The following is a 19996-nucleotide window of genomic DNA, read 5'->3' on the forward strand; positions in this document are numbered from 1 at the left end:
AATCGTTTGACAATTTAAAAATAGTTCTGGTATTTTGGAAATTATATTAGAATTTATCATACTCTAATCTGGTATGTTGGACAGAATTGAATTTACCTTACTCTGATCAAATTTAGTTGTTGTATTTTGTTTGGATATTATAGTGCAACCTATATTACAACCTATAATCATATGTTAACAGGCAGTTTGACATGTAGTTGAACCTTTTTTGTGAATCCTCTTTTTTTTCCATCATGAACCGCACGAAGTGGCCTCACGTCGGCGGAACCAAAATTAGATTGTCGACGGGGATCATCGGACCATTAAAGTCGTGGCAATGTTGGAAGGAAAAGTAAATACAAAGCTGTTATAAAATTGAAGTAAAGGGGAAAACGCTCTTTCCACAAGAAATGATGTTGAAAGATGTCGAGTTTGTACAAATGTCACAAAATATAATTAAGTTTGTAACGTGATAACTATGTCTCCTTGCTTAATCGAAACGGTTGTCACCTCCGACGTGTCCGCTCGGATGACCACTTCCTGTTTAGCTAGCAAAGCTTAGTGGCGGCCAGAGAGTTTTAAGGAGATTTGATGCCTTCATTTCATTTGGCGTCCTCTTCCTTGAGGTAACTCAATGAATTCTTTGCTCGACAAAACGCAACAAATATATTTTTTAATCCATCGCGACAACACCAACTCTCTTTAACAAAACTAAAAAATATTTTCCTGCCGGAAACTGCTGCGAGTACGTTAGCTAAACGGACGTTTCGCTCCTGTCACCACCTGACGCAACTGTGTAAGACTTTTATATTTCACTTGTCGTTTAATCCGAAAGCGTAAAATATTGACACGTTACTTTTTTTGAACGATCGTTGCCAGTTTCTCCGTCCGTATCTTAAAATGCATTTCTTCAGTCATGTATTGAATGATGAAGTGTATGGAACAGTCACTTTGCTTCCGTGTGTGGAATGCTCATAGCCCAGTGTCGTCATGTGTCTTAATGATACTGACTGTAAGTACATACAATGCATTATTCTCAATACCCCCCCAGGCTCTAAGGTCACCAGGTGAAACAGCAGGCTGCAGTGATGTCATCAGAGCCCAAGCCCTCCAAACCCCCTACTCCCACCCCAGGGGACACGTACAAGGGCTGGCTGTTCAAATGGACCAACTATATCAAAGGCTACCAGAGACGCTGGTTTGTTCTTAGTAATGGACTCCTCTCATATTACAGGTAGACCACTCAGCTACTATGTTATAATCATGTAAATAAAGGGCATTCAATGGTATTGTGGCCATCTCGCTTCAGCCAAGAGATGTTCAGAGGCGCTTCAGTTGCTTTGTGTGTATTAGTGATGCACAGTATAAGCCAAGGCGACATCAGTAATTTTATGTTTCAGCAACCATGATAGTATACACCAATGACATAAAAATCAACAATTGTGTCGCCCACAGGACCCAGGCAGAGATGGGCCACACGTGCCGCGGCACCATCAACCTGGCCACGGCCAACATTGTTGTGGAGGACTCGTGCAATTTCGTCATTTCCAATGGGGGCGCACAGACCTACCACCTGAAGGCCAACTCGGAGGTGGAGCGCCAGCGCTGGATCACCGCCCTGGAGCTGGCCTTCCACACAGGGAACGAATCCGGTGAGCAAACGCTGCTTGCAAATGTATCAGATACAACAAGGTCATGCATTAATTAACCACTCTGGCCTCCCCTGCAGATGACTCATGTGAAGACAGTCCCTCAGCGCCCCCTACATCAGGACACGGCAGCGGGCGTACCTTAGAAATCCAATCTACACTGCGCACACTCAGCAGCAAGGTGGAGGACCTCAATACCTGCAACGATCTCATTGTCAAGCATGGATCTGCCCTACAAAGGTAAGCATTAAAGTGCATTTTTTATGTGTTGAATGTGTATCTTTCAGCTGGGACTGACACTAGAACACATTATCTAATTTGCATAATTGTCTGGTAAAACGGAGCTTTATTGGTTTGTATCGTAAGAAATGAGTGTGACATGGTCTAAACCTTATTTAACAACAGTCACAAAGTTATTGACTTACAGGTGTTGGTAGACACTCTTGCACGCGTGGGCGGATAAAAAAAACCCAAAACATTCTGTTTCCCAGGCTTCATGTAAGCGTGCACTGATTTTAGAGATAATTGACATCTCATTGTACATCTAATCTCTCACTCTATTGACGAACAGTTGCCTAACAAATGCGCGACCAAGCCAGTTGTGGTATGTGCGTATGAGATGTGGTAAGAAGCAGAGTTTACTACTGTACAGAGTAGGGATGCTCCGACCGTTTGGCCACGGTTAGTATCGGCTGATTTCCATGAAAAAGCACATGATCATGATCGGTATATGCTGATTAGTGACTTTCATCGCTGATCACCTCCAGCTAGCATCACCTCCGGCTGGTACTATTGCAGCCTACAGCCTGTAGGGATCGTCCCCTGCCTGCTTTCCTTCACACTACGCAAGCATGCCAAACCCAAAACAAACATGTCTGCTGTGTGGAACTTGCCTGCCGTTTGTGAGAGTGATATCAATTTTTCACCCTGTACTGTATATCAATGTTTCCTTTCTGTAAAATGCTTGCCAATAAGAGTCACTTCAACTCCAAATGTGAGTAATTTAGCACTTAGGTCTATGTACTTTGTTGGAATGATTCCACAAACAGGTCTTTGTCAGAACTGGAGGGGATCCAGCCCGGAGCGGACATGGGCGAGAAGATTAGACAAGTGACCGAGCGGGCGACGCTATTCCGAATCACGTCCAATGCAATGATCAACGTAAGTCGCCGCCTCCTGTCGACACCACAAAAGGGATGCGACGAGCTGACCTGTCGGCCTTCCGCTCTCCCAAGGCATGCCGAGACTTCTTGTCCCTGGCTCAGAACCACAGCAAGCGCTGGCAGAAGGCCTTACAGCTGGAGAGGGACCAGCGGGTCAGGCTGGAGGAGACTCTGGAACAGCTGGCTAAGCAGCACAACCACTTGGAGAGAGCATTTCGGGGAGCAACAGTGCTCCCGTCGTCGTACAGCAACCCCACCTCAGGTAGCAAAGGTGCGCTTTTCCTTGACCTCCTCCAAGGCCTTTCATTCACCTCACTAAACGCCATCTATGCTCCAAGGTGCGCTTTCAGGAAAAGGAGACTCCAGTGACGAGGATGACAACATTGTGTTCTTTGACGCCATGGAGGACCCAGCGGAGTTCATCACAGTCCCTGCCGACCCAAAATATCACAGGTCACAAGCACAGCACCTCCTAAACCCTTTTTCACTCTAGGGCAGGCATCCTCAATTACATTTACATTTTTCTCAGCAGACACTGAGGGCCAGATGGAATCATTACAAAATAAATAAATTAGGGCTGTCAAACTACGTGTTAATGGAACATTCCATTAACGGCACTATTTTTTTTCACGCGTGATTAACGTACGCACATCCTGTTTTGACCCTCGGCCCACACCGTAGTTTGAGGAAACACAGCGGTGGATGTGGAGCCACAAGCGGGAACAAATATTGAGCAGAAACAGCGAAAGAAAAGGCTATTTAGAGTGGTAAGTTCTATCTTCAAAGCCCTGGCAGATGGCTCTCGACACGGAGTACGTCGCCTCTAAAATGCCAGGGAGAAAGGAGAAGTTACTGGTGCACTGCAGGTATTTTTAATATTAATACTGAATAATTTTAATATAGAAACATGTATCAATTTTTATATGTTTTATATGAAAAAAACCCAACATTTTAAAGTGTTCCCATCATGCATTTAATGTGAGAAAACCCATTTCATTGGAGGAGAGCTTAGAATGCTTAGAAAATGACTGCAATGCTACATCTCTCCACTAGAGGGAGCAGGAGGATCCAGAGGCCAAAGCAAAAAGAGGGAAGAGGATGTCATTGCCGGCCCCAGTGAATATGTTGAATATGGGAAAACTTTCAAATGTTTTTTAAAAATTTTATTTTATTTTTAAAGTTATATTGGGGCATGTTTATATATTTGTGCCGAATTCAGTGTTGTCAGTAAAGTGTTCTTTGAAAGATGACACCGTGAATCAGACCGTTATATGTACTGACTTCCAATGAGTTGACAAGCTTGCTGTGAGTGCACTAATAGCTTGTGAGTGGCCACCGTTTCCTCACTGACTCGCGAGCGGCACAGCATATAAGCAGTTGGTAGTAGTTCTGAAGCAAAGGTGATGTCACAAGGTTAGAATTCAGCCATAAATTGGCCGCACCGCTGTATAAACCGCAGGGTTCCAAGTTTAAGAAAAAAGTAGCGGCTTATACACCAGAATTTCTGTTATTTATTTTTTAAGTTTCATTTCTGTTGCTGCTAAATACACAATGTGGATCAGGTCTGGATGAAATCTGGTTTAACATTACAGTTTTTGCCACTGCATTTATAGCGTGCATGTTGTTTACATTACATTTGAGATTTACTCCATTTGATGTTGTTAAAATCATAAATACTTACGGTGTCAGCAACATTTAATGGGGCCGTCTTTGAAACATCACTAGCCAGCCTCATTGACCCCGAGGCGTTCCTATTTTACAGGAGATCTGGCAGCAATATAAGCGGATTCAGCAATGAGACCGGAATGGACGACCAGTCAGTAAACGTGTGTTCATTTGATTTCTATTCAAAGCAAGTATAGCGTTTGCATTTGTTCCTTCCTGGTGTAGTGACTCCTTCTCCGTCTCCAGTTTGACGAGTTGTCGATGGCCTCCAGCCCAGAGTCCCCGCAGTCCATGGAGCCTGTCAGACAAAGGCGGACTCGCATCCCCGACAAGCCCAACTATTACCTTAACTTGTGGAGCATCATGAAGAACTGCATTGGAAAGGAGCTGTCAAAGATACCAATGCCTGTAAGACACCTTTGCACTGTTCATGTAAGCACAGAAGCTTCCTAAGCACCACTCGCTGTCCTCTCCAGGTGAACTTCAACGAGCCTCTCTCCATGTTGCAACGTCTGTCTGAGGACCTGGAGTACTACGAGTTGCTGGACAAGGCGGCAAAGTGCCAGAGCGCTCTGGAGCAGATGTGCTATGTGGCGGCCTTCACTGTTTCCTCCTACTCCACTACCGTCCACCGCACTGGAAAACCCTTCAACCCTCTGCTGGGAGAAACCTTTGAGCTGGATCGCCTGAGGGAGTGTGGCTATCGTTCCCTCTGTGAGCAGGTACAGCCCAAACTAACCTAGAACTGGTGCCACAGTAGTGTACTGGAAGTGAGTTAGTCTTGATGCTGGAATTTACACTGTAAAAAGGTGTTTTTAGTAAGCCCTACTGGGAACATGCCCTATTAAATCCTCATGAGCTGTGCTAGTCTCCGACTGAGTGCGTGTCTCCAAGAGGTGCTATTGTGTCTTTGCACTCGTCCAGTGTAACAGATGCCATATATCACATACAACGTAGTAACATTCAGGAGTAGCACAGGAGGACACAAACTAGCATGGCTATGTGATGCTAAAGTGCTAACATTACATTTTAACAGCAACATCATGCTAGGTTCACCTATTTGCTGAAGAAAAACAATATGATCAAACTTACAGCTGCCATGCCTGATGTATAGTTGGCAGAGCTCCAGGCATCATTTTAAAATGTGTAGCAAAGCCTGGCCTTTTACTTTTATTATCTTCCTTTTTTAGAGAAGGCTCAGTGGCGGACTTGGTGTCTGAAGCTGCTCTCAGGTTTTCCTCTTTAAACGTAGAAGTCACAGCGGGATATGTAATGCTAGGTAGTGGACACAGCTCCCTTGTATCTTGTATCCCACAGCTCTCTGGAAATGCTGTAAACGTCCTCCTTTGTTGAAATGCGCCGAGCATAACAGCGACCACTTTGATATCACGGCCAATTAAAAAGATGAACACTGTCAGCTGTGCCAGTCCTGCACTCTCGTGTGACACAGATTCCTGGCATTTTCTCCAAAAAGTTTCAAAAACAATCGTAATGTTTACATGCGATGTGCAGAAAACAGTATGCTGACCGGCTGCCTTACTGGGACGACAGAGCGTAGGAGCTGCCTTTAAAATTCATTATCTTGGAAATGAATAGACTTACATCTATGAAAGTCAGATGTATTTTATGCAACAAAATGTGTGTTATTTCCTCACTTTACGTGTATTTGAGAATTTGGGATGACTTTTAAAAAGTCACTTCTGCAAAATAGGGGATGTCACCTGTGTACTGAATCCTGAAACCTTCATTTTCAGCCCCCTCGTAGATACCAAGCACCTCTTGCGTGCCTGACTTCTGCCACGAAGATCCATGCGCTGTCGCCCCTCGTTTATGCCTGTTAATTGGTTCCAGACCCGACGCGATAGCTGAAATTCCGCGAAGTAGGATTCAATACTAATAAATGAAATATTTTCATAGTTATGGCATAGAAAACCTGTTTACGATCATCTAAATAGGGTTTTGAACGTTATTAGAGCCCTCTAGACATGAAATAACATCGCTATAGTTACATTTACGTTTGTCTTGCCCAATATAGTAGATATAATCAGAGAAAATAAGACATATTAGACATAAATAAGGTAACACACTCACCTGTTAGCAGTTCCTTGTTTTATTCTAGACGTACTTCCAGCGTACTTCATACATCAGTGTATTGTAATGGCGGCTTTAAATGGCACAGGTATTACCTAATATAGTAGACAAAATAAGATTAAGATGTAAATAAAACTCCTGCTCCAGCAATGTCACAGTAAATGTGTTCCCTAGGCAACCTTGGTGAGGAGTCTAGTGCCTGTCTCACTGAACATTTACTGACACCTAGTGGCCAATGCAGAATACTACATTCGCAATTGTATTTAAACTGCCTTGTATTTGTATTTTTATTAATTCAGTTAGTTCATTTAGCCATTTTTATGCTTGAACATGCAAGAATAAATACAATTTGCTTAAATATGTGTTTTTTTTTTAAACTAATAATAGGCTGTACTCAACCACGAAACGGCGATCGTTTATTGATTCATTTTTGAAAACCCACAAGAGAGTGAGGGGAGCAGTGTTCCAACCACCATGTAGTGAGGAACGACGTATTTTTCACTGAAAAGTCAAGCAAAATTTCCAGAAAAGTGACTTGCACCTCTCAGGTCAGCCACCACCCGCCCGCCGCAGCCCACCACGCCTTCTCTGAAAAAGGCTGGACTCTCAGACAAGAAATCACCTTGGCCAGCAAGTTTCGAGGAAAATATTTGTCCGTCATGCCTCTGGGTGAGTATGTGTGTGTGTGTGTGTGTGTGTGTGTATGTATACACAGTGTATGTATTTTGTATATATTCATTGCATCTCTGCTTAGGTTCAATCCACTGCATGTTTGCCAAGAGCAACAACCATTACTCTTGGAAGAAAGTCACCACAACAATACACAATATTATTGTGGGCAAGTTATGGATCGATCAGGTATCGTACAAGCCGATGCTCCTTCGAATAAAACACAGTCCGTAGCTCTTTGTGCAGGGTTTCATAGAATACTCCTTTTCTCTCTCCAGTCAGGGGAGATCGATGTGGTCAACCACAAGACGGGGGATCACTGCCACCTGAAGTTTGCTCCCTACAGTTACTTCTCTAGAGACGTGCCAAGAAAGGTCATTCACCACACGATTCTATCCAGTGAAGTTTATTCTATCATTAGTACAGTTGCTTTTGGGATCTGTGTTGAATTAAATTTGTATTACCTGCACTCCTTTCTGTTCATTACCTCTGCCAAGATTTTATGTTTTTGTGTGTGTGTGTGTGTGTGTGTTCTTTTTTTTAACAATACTTAGATTTTCCTTCATTTTCCTTGGGTTTCAGTCACAGTCCACACAATGACACCATAAAAAAAATGATCCCAGTTCTTCAAAGTAATTACTTGACTATGTAAGGGACAAAATGAAACCTAAAAAATGTTAAAAGAAATAAAATATAATATAATTTTTTTTAATATATACAATAAAACATAAATATATATTTTTTTCTATTTTTTAAAAGCCTACATTGATGTATAAAATATACAAATATTTCTTTTGTTTATTAAACTTACAGTTTTCAAAAGTAGTTTTATTATATTAATATTTTCATTATTTATCTTCTGAGAGTTTACCTTTTGCACATTTGTCAAAAAATGGAGCTCCATAGCCTTTTAAAATTTACTTTTGTTTAAAAAAAAATATATTTAAAAACATGCATAGGTTTATAAGGTTAATTTATTTTAAAATATATGTTGTTATAATTTTATTTTTAAAATTTTTATATTACGTATGTTATTTATTTGAAAAATATGCATTTTTTTACTTACAGTATATAGGTTTATTATTTATTTTAATATCTTTTATTATAGTTAATTTTGTTTGATATTCATATTAAGATTTTGCCTTTACCGTCAAAGTTATATTTTTGTCTCTGTGGCTTTGTCAATTTGTTAATTTTTGTTAGCAACTCAACCTTTTATATATGTTTTTTTAAATGGTGGGTAAGGTGATCCATTAAAATCCAATTGATTTATAACAGGGGGAATGTGTCAAATGTGCTCATTTAGGATCTTATTACATGTTGTCTTTAAACCAGAGCAAATCGCGCATGTGGATCACTCCTAAACAGCTTTTAAAATACCAGCTTGTATCCATCCTCCGTGACTAACAATTGCCCGATGAGGTTCTGGCTTGTGTAAGTAAACGCCGTGTTTTGTCTCGTAGGTGACGGGCGTGGTGACAGACAAGGACGGAAAGGCGCATTACGTGCTGTCGGGCACCTGGGATGAGAAGATGGAGTTCTCCAGGATCATGCAGAGCAGCAAGAGCGAGAACGGCGCCGAGGGCAAACAGAGAACCGTCTACCAGACTCTCAAAGCCAAAGAAATCTGGAGGAAAAACCCGTTGCCGTACGTTTGCTTTTCACAAAGCTTAAGCGAAACACGTTGGCGTATAATCAACTGGTGTCTCACCGCAGTGAGGGAGCAGAGACCATGTACTTCTTCTCCTCACTGGCCCTGACGCTCAACGAGCCCGAAGAGGGGGTGGCGCCCACCGACAGCCGACGGCGGCCTGACCAGCGGCTGATGGAGGACGGGCACTGGGATGAGGCCAACGCCGAGAAACAGAGGCTGGAGGAGAAGCAGCGGACGGCCCGCCGGGAGAGGGAAAGGGAGGTGGTCAAGGCGGCCCACGCACCAGAGGATGGTAAGAAAGACAAGGCGCCATTGTTTTGGACACACTATTGGTCTTCAGTCTTCTCCTTGTGTATTCTATCTGCTCGTCTCTTGTCTCAACACAAAGCTTCCACCCAGGAACCTACCAGCGACTCACCTTTAAAAAGCAAGTAATCACCTCCTCTCCATGCCTCCTTGTGTGCGTCGTTGTCTTCTACGTGCTCTTTCTTTGCTCACTCTGTCCTCACGTCCTCACATTTCACCTTCTAGCTGATGCAGACGAGGCCGAAACGGAAGACAGTGAGGTTTCTGATGAAAGCAAGTATCATACATATCACGTAACACACTTTGTTAGATGTGCCGTCTAGCCTTTAGGCCAGGGGTGTCCAAAGTGAGGCCCGGGGGCCATTTGTGACCCGCGGCTATTTTTTTTATTGGCCCGTGGCACAATGTAAAAAAATAAAATATATATATAATATTCACGATGTAGCCCTCGCTGGAGAAACATTTGGACACCCCTGCTTTAGACATTTCAGTGAGAGCGGTTTCTGTCTTTGGGGCAAGAAAAATGCTTTTTCTTCAGTTTGGGTTAAGTTCTGACATTTCTTGAATATTGTTGAGATGGAGAAACGCATTTACAGTCAACGATGTGGAGAAAATGACCGTGAATGCTCTAATTCTAGCCGTCCGTTGCACATGTTGCATTTGTTTTCGTAGCTTTAATAATGCTTTGGGGTGTATGAGAAAGTGGGAAGGAAAATTCAGATCTATTAGACCACATGGTCACGTATGAACAAGTATGTTGCACAACACAGCGGCAACAGAACCAATGTTGTAATGGCTATAAGGAGCAAACTGCCGAGTTGGCATTCAGAGGGATAAGTTGATTGTAAACAACAGCACAGCGAGTGTAACACACAACTTCCACACCGAGTAGTAGTAGTAGTAGTTGAGTAGCGACATTTTAAAGCACATGCAGAGCTAAATAATGCAGCCACTGCCCTTTTGCTGAGTTTACAAAAACTACATCAGGAGGTTGCCTACAGCCACAAGCGGTCTTTTGACCTGGCGATGACGGTAAATCCCTGCCATTTCCCTCATGACTAGCAAACACGTCTGTTTTTGACACTACAGTAGAAACCCTGTAGTATGCCTCTCACACGTACATACAGTATTGTATAAAACGTGCAGTTGCACAACATATCGTCTCATCACAGCATCTTCCTGTTGGAACATGTTGAGTGAATTGCCGTGTCAGACAACGCCCTCTGCTGGATTCACAGCTGCAGTACACTGCCCCACCTCCGCAGACCACTTCATATTGATGTTACCATGGAAAATATGAATAGACCACGCACCCACCGACTATAGAAGACGCGGCGGGTCATTGAATAGCACATTTACAGTCATTTCCTGCATACAGTCATTCCTCGCCACTGGCTTTGCCCCTTCACGTTCTTTCTAAAATGTGTTAGTAATAACACAACACACGGATCAAAAAGAGCAAGTGAAAAACGGTAAGAATGCACATTGTGCACTGTTGGATCTTAATGAGGTTTGAGTAGAGCTTCAAAATGCAAAAACAAGAAATGAGTGTGACAAAACATTTTTTGAGTAAGCCATTTATTGCAAACAAGCATTACAGTGAAATATGCTGTTCATCAGCTGATCAAAATTTTAAGACAATAGCTAAAAAAAAAACAGAAACCCCCCTAAAATAGAAATAAAATGATGAAAAAAGGCGTCATGCTTTGTGTTAGTGTTTCCAGGAGGCTAGAGGGAATGTTGCTCCAGGGGGTGAAGATGGCTTCATGGAGGGCATCCACTGTCTGGAACTGATGTCCATTTTGATAAACTTCTCTTGCCATCCATCCCCAAATGTTCTTCATTGGATTTATATCAGGGGAACACGCAGGATGGTCCAAAAGAGTGATGGGCTCATCTGGAATGAGTCCATTGTGAAGTGCAGCATTGGTCTGTTGAAAAGCCAGTCATTACCACACAGACAAGAGCTTTCAGTCATGAGGATTTTTTTTAAAGACAATATTTTCAAAATATATTAGCTAATAAATCATGCTGTTTCGTGGTTGACTACGGCCTATTATAAGTCAAACCAGAGAAGCACTCAGACAGCGCAGACCTCCGCCAAGCACCATAGTTTCCTCCATATTGTCATCAGTCTTTGAAATTTTCTAGACCCTGTTGGAAACTTGCCCTGTATTTTTTTTCCCCCCAAGTGCGCTGACCATTTTTTGAAAATATAAGCTCCGTGCTGTGCTTGGCAGAGGAAAAAATAAGCAATTTATGTATTTATGGCCTAAATGAAGCATTTTCATTAAAACGACTAAATGAACTAAAATGCAACTACAGTATAAGACATAAAAAAATACATTGAAAGACAGACACATTGTGGTATGTAGTGTTGTACACTGGTCACTAGGTGGCAGCAATGTTACATTGATGAGACCACAGTGCATACTGTACAACAGGAAGTAAAACAAGAAACAACATGGAACTCTCCCAATGCTAGCATGTGAGTCTATATAATGTCCTCTTTCTCTTACGTGTGCAATCACCCGCCTGCTCAACTTTTTTATTTAATGTCCCTCAACTGCCATTTTTCATTTCCCTTCATTATTTCAGCCTCTCACGGAGAAGCACCCGCATCCTGTCAAAGCAAGTATCCTTGACTCAACAGCTAGTAGTGTGTAGTATATAAAACCAAAAACATCTGCTGAACATGTTTCTTTGTTTCTCAGTGGAAGGCAGTGAAGCTTCTTGTGGAGTCCCCCCCAAAAGCAAGTAACATATATAGATGTATAGATCTATAGCTAGATAGATTGGTTGGTTGACACAGTAGTACATACAGAGGTGTGAAAACTGTTTGCTCCCTTCCTGAGTAATTTTTTTTTTCCATGTTTGACACACTCAATGTTTCAGAACATTGAACAAATGTAAATATTAGTCAATGACAACAATGAAACTTTGTATTATTAAGGGAGAAAAAAAAAAATCCAAATTCAAAATGTTAAAACATATCTTAACTGACATGAATTGAGATCTATCAGTGTGGAAAAGGTTATAAAGCCATTTCTAAAGCTTTGGAACTTCAGCAAACCACAGTGAGAGCCATTATCCACAAGTGACGAAAACTTGGACCAGTGGTGAACCTTCCCAGGAGTGGCCGGCCAACTAAAATGACCCCAAGACCGCAGCGAAGACTCATCCAAGAGGTCACAAAAGACCCCATAACAACATCCAAAGAACTGCAGGCCTCACTTGCCTCAGTTAAGGTCAGTGTTCATGACTCCATCATAAGAAAGACACTGGGCAAAAATCGTTCCAAGACGAAAACCACTGCTGGCTCATTTAAATTTTGCCAAAAAACATCTTGATGATTCATTCCCAAGACCTTTGGAAAAATACTCTGTGGTCTGACGAGACAGAGTTGAACTTTTTGGAAGGTGTGTGTCCCATTACATCTGGTGTAAAAGTAACACAGTATTTCAGAAAAAGAACATCATAGCAACAGTAAAATATGGTGGTGGTAGTGTGATAGTCTGGGGCTGTTTTGCTGCTTCAGGACCTGAAAGACTTGCTGTGATAAATGGAACCATGAATTCTGCTGTCGACCAAAAAATCCTGAAGAAGAATGTCCGGACATCTGTTGGTGACCTCAAGCTGAAAGCAACTTGGGTTCTGCAGCAGGACAATGATCCAAAACACACCAGCAAGTCCACCTCTGAATAGATGAAGTCCAAGTCCTGACCTAAATCCTATTGAGATGCTGTGGCATGACCTTAGAAATGCGCTTCATGCTGGAAAAGCCTCCAATTTGACTGAATGACAATTCTGCAAAATTGCTCCCCAGCGCTGGAAGAGACTCATTGCAAGTTATGGCAAACACTTGATTGCAGTTGTTGCTGCTAAGGGGGCCCAACCACTTATTAGCTTTAGGGGGCAATCACTTTTTCACACAGGGTCATGTAGGTTTGGGTATTTTTTTCTCCCTTATTAATAAAGGGTTTCATTTAAAAACTGCCTGTTGTGTTCAGTTGTGTTGTCATTGACTAATATTTAAATTTGTTTGATGATCTGAAACATTTAAGTGTTGCAAACATGCACAAAAATAAGAAATCAGGAAGGGGGCAAACACTTTTTCACACCACTGTATAAGAGCATATCACCTGTTGGCTCTACCGTCCAAGGGAACCCCTTTCTTCACACTGCCTGTATAAGCCGTCACAAAACAGAGGGATAACATTGACACGGCCGTTTTCCGCCTTGAGGCGCACTGTGTTTTTGGAGCCCGGACACTCCCTCTGTGTGAAAGGGTTCTGAATAAAATGCAAGGGGGAATAAATGCCGTCTCTGATGGTGAAATAAGCTATATGCTATTATCATTATTATTAGTAGTATGTCTGTGTAGGCTCTCAGTTGTACAGGAGTTGTCCAACGAGGGAAAGGCTTCTTGAGACGTCATCTGTACTTCTGTGACGAATGTGTCGGACGTTTCGCTCCTCATCCGAAGAGCTTCGTCAGCGAACTAACAAGTGTAGGGAACCAATTGGAGGAGGGTGTTGGCACACCAATTCCGTCCACTCTTACTGTATTTAAGGCCTAGGTTACCAGCACTTGTTAGTTCGCTGATGAAGCTCTTCGGATGAGGAGCGAAACGTCCGACACCTTCTTCACAGAAGTACAGATGACGTCTCAAGAAGCCTTTCCCTCATTATTAGTAGTAGTATTTCTAGTGGGATCCCGTGCCGCTGTGTGAAAGCACACACTGTCGTGGCAGTATTACGCCACTTGGCTGGGTTCTGTGTAAAAGGCACTGAGCGATTAATGCCATGCCGTGGCTCAGACATAGCAGTTTTGCAGACTATTTGCGTGAAAGGGGTAATTATTATTGTAACAAATTAATAGTGAGATGCTGCGTTGTCGTGTGGAAGCACACACATTTCTTTAGGTTCTGTGTGAAAGGTACTGGTGAATAAATGCAGCCATTTTGGAGGATCTGTGCAAAACCAGGCAAGCGTTTGAGCTCGCCCAGAGCACGGTGGCCTTTGACCCTGCAGGGATGTCCAATAATGAACTCCCTTGTTTGCTCCTCCCAGCCCCCCATCCAGACAGCTACCAGGCGCTGTGGTTTGAGAAGATTGACGACGCCAAGTCAGGAGACACCCTGCACGTCTACAAAGGGGGCTACTGGGAGACCAAGGACACCGGTGTGTGGGACATGTGCCCGGACATCTTCTGACGGACACAACCTCAGCAGGCGTGAAGACGGTGCGAAGCTTCCACCTTAACGACGAGTCACGCGCTCATCATTGAACTGAACTGAGCGCCATCTTTTTGTGTTTGTTGTTTTTCAGCAGATTTTCCCTCTCAGGATGCGATTGTGTGTTTTCCGGGCTCCACACCGCCACAGTAAACCCCACGTACTTTGTGGGAACACCAAGCACACAAGCCAAAGTTGAATGAACGCTGCGTTCGCTTTAGCACCAATCATCCAAAACATGCATGAACACGAAAAGCTCCAAATGATTCATGGCTTTTTATGTGCTGTATTTCAGCTGGAAATGACACTAAAATGTGACAAAAGAATTCATAGTCATTAATATCTTTTATTTATCATCACAGGCATATGTAGTTGTGTCCAAAGTGCGGCCCGGGGCCAATTGCGGCTGGAAAAATATCATTTATAAAGAAAACTTTTTTAAAAAAACATTAAAAATGGAAAAATCAGCAATCATTTTTACAAGAATAAAGTAAAAGGATAAGAGAAAAAAGTTGTAATCTAACGAGAAAAAGTCATAATTTTATAAGAATATCAAGTTTAAATATTGAAGAAAGTCGGAATATGACAAACACAACAAAATAAAGCATTCATTTTTGGAAAATTAAGTTGGAGAAAGAGTTATAATATTATGGGAATAAGGTCAAAATATTATAGGAGTAAAGTCATAATTACAAGAAGAAAATTCAGTAACAAGAAAGTTGAAATAATTGGGGAAAAAATCTGCAGTAATTAAGAAGACAGCTGTCATTTTAATAAAAAAGTCAAAATATTATGAGAAAAAAGTTGGATTCTAACGAGAACAAACCTGTCGGCGGATCTCATCCACCCCCGGGGCCCAGCCCTCGAGATAGGAGAGTCCCCCGGCACTGCTTCCTCAATGGAAGAGTTGTCGGTGGGATTGAGGCGGTCTTCGAAGTATTCCTTCCACCGGTCCACAACATCTGGAGTCCAGGGCAGCAGCACAACATCCCCACCATACACAGTGTTGACCATGCACTGCTTCCCCCACCTGAGACGGCGGCTGGTGGTCCAGAATATCTTAGAAGCCGTCCGGAAGTCGTTTTCCGTGGCTTCTCCGAACTCCTCACATGTCTGAGTATTTGCCTCAGCGACCGGCAGAGACACAAGACCGCTTGGCCTGCTGGTACCAGTCAGCTGCCTCCCGAGTCCCATGGTGTCTGGTGTCCACCAACGGGTTCTGGGATTACCGCCGCAACTGGCCCAGACCAACTTACGGCCACAGCTCCAATCAGCTGCCTCGACAAGGGAGGCATGGAGCATGGCCCACTCAGACTCTATGTCTGCCGCTTCCCTCAGAACATGGTCAAAGCTCTCCCGTCTCCTTCTGACATTCCCAGCAGACCCTCACAATACGTTTAGGCCTGCCAGGTCCAGCCGGCATCCTTCCCCACCATCGGAGCCAACTCCCCACCAGGTGGTGATGGGTTGACAGCTCCGCCCCTCTCTTCACCAAAGTGTCCTAAACATGTGGCCGCAAGTCAGACGACACGACCACAAAGTCGATCATCGAACTGCGGCCCAGGGTGTCCTGGTGCCAGGTGCACGTATGAACACCCTTATGCTGGAACATGGTGTTTGTTATGGACAATCTGTGACGAGCACAGAAGTCCAATAACAAAACCGCGCTCAGATTCAGATCAGGGGGGCCGTTCCTCCCAATCACACCTGTCCAGGTCTCACTTTCACCGCCAACGTGAGCGTTGAAGTCCCCCAACAGAACAAGGGAATCCCCCAAGGTATTCTGAACTACTGTTTGGCGCATAAGAACAAACAACAGTCAGGAGCCGCCCCCCCACCCGAAGGCGAAGCAAAATTACTCTCTCGTTCACCGGGTTAAACTCCAACCTACAGGCCCTGAGCTGGGGGGCAACAAGAATTGCCACCCCTGCCCGTCGCCTCTCACTGCTGGCAACGCCAGAGTGGAATAAAGACCAACCCCTCAAGAGGACTGGTTCCAGAGCCTTTGCTGTGCGTTGAGGTGAGTTTCACTGCAGTATATCTAGCCGGAACATCTCCACCTCACCCACCAGCTCAGGCTCCTACCCCACCAGAGAGGTGACACTCCACGTGCCAAGAGCTAGCTTCTGCAACCGAGGATGGGACCACCAAGGCCCCTGCCTTAGGCTGCCACCCAGCTCACTCTGCATCTGACCCCTTTGAGTGGTGAGTTCATGGGAGAGGGGACCCATGTTGCCTCTTCGGGCTGTGCCCGGCCGGACCCCATGGGTGCAGGCCGGGCCATCAGACGCTCCCCATTGTGCCCCACCTCCAGGCCTGGCTCCGGGGGGGGGTTGTGTCCGTCAGAAGATGTCCGGGCACATGTCCCACACACCGGTGTCCTTGGTCTCCCAGTAGCCCCCCTTGTAGACGTGCAGGGTGTCTCCTAACTAGACGTCGTCAATCTTCTCAAACCACAGCGCCTGGTAGCTGTCTGGATGGGGGGCTGGGAGGAGCAAACAAGGGAGTTCATTATTGGACATCCCTGCAGGCTCAAAGGCCACCGTGCTCTTGGCGAGCTCAAACGCGAGCTCAATCTTAGTCCGAAGTTGTCTCTTCATTGGGGTCTGTTGAGCCACTCTTTGTCTGGTCCGTCCCCTAAAACCTGTTTGGCACGGGTGACCCTACCAGGGGTGTAAAAGCCCCCGACAGCTCCTCGGATCACTGGGACACGCAAACTCCTTCACCATGATAAGGTGGTGGCTCCGGAAGGAGTAATGTTGCAATGTTATGCGAAACAAACAAAACAAAAAAAAGTTGTCATTTTTGGAAAATTACGTTGGGGAAAACGTTATAATTTGGGAAGTCAAACTTCAATGTTAATAAAATCATAATTACAAGAAAATTCATTAAGAAGAAAGTTGAAATAGTTGGGGAAAAAATGCAGAAATGAAGAAAACAGTAATTTTAGGATAATAAAGTTGTTTTCTAATGGGGGGGGGAGTTGCATTGTATGAAAATAGACTAATTTTATGTGGAAGAAGAATGTCATTTTAGAGTTGAAATATTGAAGAAGAAAATGAAAGTAAATGAATCTATTTAAAGTGGCAAAGTTAGGAGACACAAAACAAAATAAAATTGTCCTTTTTGGAAAATTAGGTTGGAGAAAAAAAGTCATTACTGGAATGATTTTATAGGATAATATTACGAGAAGAAAATGTACTTGAAAAAAGTTTTAATATTTGGAAAATGCAGGGAAAAAAATAGCAAATGTTGATGCTAAAAATAAAAAATGGGTCCTTTCATTTTTCACATATGTGGCCAATGCTGGAAAAAGGTAAGGGACACCCCCTCATATAGCCAAATGCTTTGGATCCGCTTTCTAAGTGCGAGGCGCCAGAAGACTTCGGGGGGAAGTGCAACAGCTTGAGAAAAATAAAGACTTATTTTGTCAAACCTGCTACCAGTTGTGATTAAAGGCCAGATGAAATGATTTGGAGTTCCTATGTTGAGAATAAACATGTCTGGGCGTGGGCAGAAAATATTCAAATACGGAAAATCCGACTTTGAAAACCCCTGCTCTACTATAGCTCACGCCAGGAGTTGCCAGGATCGATTAGATCGTCTTTCCTCAAAACTGTCCAATATGATAAGGGATATGAATCATTTTCATCTTGTAAAAAAAAAAATGAAAGCCACAAATAATTTTCATCATTTGTCGAACACAAATTGTCTTTTGCCATGTTTTTGCTGTCATGCCCAGCCAACAGATAACCAAGTCAACGCATTCAATATTGATGGGGGATTTTTTAGACATGAATCATTTTGGCTTGAACTGTGTCCGTTTGTACATTTTACATTTTACAGTTTTCAGAGTCAATAGCAGATAGTAAAAATAGAAGGTTTAACAATCATTTGTACATCAAATACCAGATTCCTGCTTGTACCGAGTACAGAGTTTGCCTTGAAAAGTTATTAAATCCAAACATTTGTGAAGATATTTTATTCCCCGACATGAAACAACAGTTTTATAACGGAGCTGTATCCCTGTTTTCAGTTTTTCAACAAAAAAAAAGGAAGGATCCTGTGCTGGAATGTTACACCTTTTGCACTACCCCCACCCCCTCCTTAAAACGGAATGAGAGGCTTTAGGTGATTGCTAATGCTAGTTTCAATCCAAAGTTTGGTGGAGGAAGTGCGGTGGGATTCCTTACCCGGCGATACGGGTCGGTAAACGGAATGAAGGTTGGGATAGTTCATTCGTAGAGTTGACTTTTTTTTCTCTTAATATTTTAAGTGTACTTAAAAAAAATGGATTCCCAACCTTGATGTTGCAAATATTTTTCCACAGAGATGCAGGACGTAGTAATACTAACTAAAACTAGTACAGCTGACATACAAGTGAGACTTGAACGTGACGGTGATACATTTTGTGCGTCTTGTTTCTTTGGGTTTGTCTTTTTTTTGTGTTGTTGTTTTGGGGGCTTACGTGTGATAAGTTGGCTGTTACAACTAGGGATGCTCCGATCAAGGTTTTATGCTGCCGATTCCGATACCGATCATCCATGAGTGAAATCAGCCAATACGCACACCGATAACATGGATTAATTTTTTTTTTATTCTATTTATTTATGATGAGTGCTATTGGCCAGGGGTGTCGTGTAAGGGGAAAAGTTAGGACAATTCCCCTAACAGCCAGGGGGCCCAAAAAATAAGTAATTAATCATTAAAAAATGTTTTAAATAAAATTTTAATAATAAATATATATATATATTTTTTAAAATAAAATAACCCTTTTTTTAAGGGTGATTTTTTTTTTTTTTTTTTTAACGTTATGGCCCAGAATTGCTGGCTGCACCCCTGCTATTGGCTATATGATGTGAAAAAGGAACAATAAAATCACTTTAATTTAGACAAAATCATATTTCACTTACTTTTTCATGAGAACATTTTTCACTGGTGAAATTTCCAGAGGGTGAGACGACTTCTTGAAGGAGACTTTGATGTGAGAGTACATTGGCGCAGCTCTAGCGGGACTTGCAGGTGGCACGTAGGTGGGCTCCAAGTGAGAGAGCAATCAGCAAACTTGGTGTCTTCCACCGCTGAGAAAGGCTGCTAATCTTGTCCGATCAATTCAATAGTTTTTCGGCTTATTTGCTTAGCCTTCTGACCGTCATGCACATACTGTATGTGCGTTGACTGATGAGCACACCGTGAGCCTTGAATACTCACCGTACTCCCTCAAGTGTTTGTTCTTTGAATGCCGACCGCCACCAGAAAGTTTTCATGGCATGTATTTGCAGTTGCCGTTATGGTTCAAGAACTATATTGGTTCATTTAGAACGATACGATCCGAAACAATTCAGTAACTTTTTAGCCAAAAATTCAACTAGTGTGCGTGTGAAATAAATACGTGTATACTGGACAGTGCAGGTGAAGTTTCCTGGATTTCTGTTGTCTTTGTAAGGGAATCAGGTGTAAATTAATTTTGGATATAAACAAGTAAACAACAATTCCAGTTTTGGCCTAGTATCTGCCTAAACATGCTGGCGAGACCCGAGGCTTCTGCAGAGCTGACGTTACCTTGCGCTGCTGCTGCCGCGGG

The 19996-nt window shown here is 43.0% G+C and overlaps 1 protein-coding gene across 8 annotated transcripts; it reads left to right on the plus strand.

The window, feature by feature from the left end:
- Window positions 1-506: 506 nt before the first annotated feature.
- Window positions 507-19664, plus strand: LOC129182260 (oxysterol-binding protein 1-like). Of its 8 annotated transcripts, XM_054778124.1 has the most exons (21): window positions 507-605; window positions 1031-1213; window positions 1435-1631; window positions 1709-1868; window positions 2678-2789; window positions 2864-3062; window positions 3130-3244; window positions 4554-4617; window positions 4703-4864; window positions 4933-5178; window positions 7096-7216; window positions 7302-7405; window positions 7495-7590; window positions 8680-8864; window positions 8933-9162; window positions 9259-9297; window positions 9402-9449; window positions 11775-11807; window positions 11891-11929; window positions 14249-14420; window positions 14510-19660. In XM_054778124.1, exons 2-20 carry the CDS (start codon window positions 1068-1070, stop codon window positions 14389-14391), a joined length of 2439 nt encoding a protein of 812 aa, XP_054634099.1. In that variant the 5' UTR covers window positions 507-605; window positions 1031-1067; the 3' UTR covers window positions 14392-14420; window positions 14510-19660. The 8 variants fall into 8 exon arrangements, with proteins under 8 accessions (XP_054634099.1, XP_054634098.1, XP_054634101.1 ...); XM_054778123.1 differs by having other exon boundaries at window positions 14249-19660; XM_054778126.1 differs by having other exon boundaries at window positions 2864-3053; window positions 14249-19658.
- Window positions 19665-19996: the final 332 nt, after the last annotated feature.

The sequence above is a fragment of the Dunckerocampus dactyliophorus genome, chromosome 6, assembly GCF_027744805.1.
Source record: "Dunckerocampus dactyliophorus isolate RoL2022-P2 chromosome 6, RoL_Ddac_1.1, whole genome shotgun sequence".
Taxonomy (NCBI): Eukaryota; Metazoa; Chordata; class Actinopteri; order Syngnathiformes; family Syngnathidae; genus Dunckerocampus; species Dunckerocampus dactyliophorus.

What these genes read in the sequence shown, in the direction of transcription:
- LOC129182260 (XM_054778123.1), top strand. Translation starts at nt 1,068, where the DNA reads ATGTCATCAGAGCCCAAGCCCTCCAAACCCCCTACTCCCACCCCAGGG. An exon ending in CCCCACCTCAGGTAGCAAAG is followed by an intron (nt 3,063 to 3,129) that starts GTGCGCTTTTCC and finishes CTATGCTCCAAG; the next exon opens with GTGCGCTTTCAGGAAAAGGA. An exon ending in CAGCGACTCACCTTTAAAAA is followed by an intron (nt 9,298 to 9,401) that starts GCAAGTAATCAC and finishes TTCACCTTCTAG; the next exon opens with CTGATGCAGACGAGGCCGAA.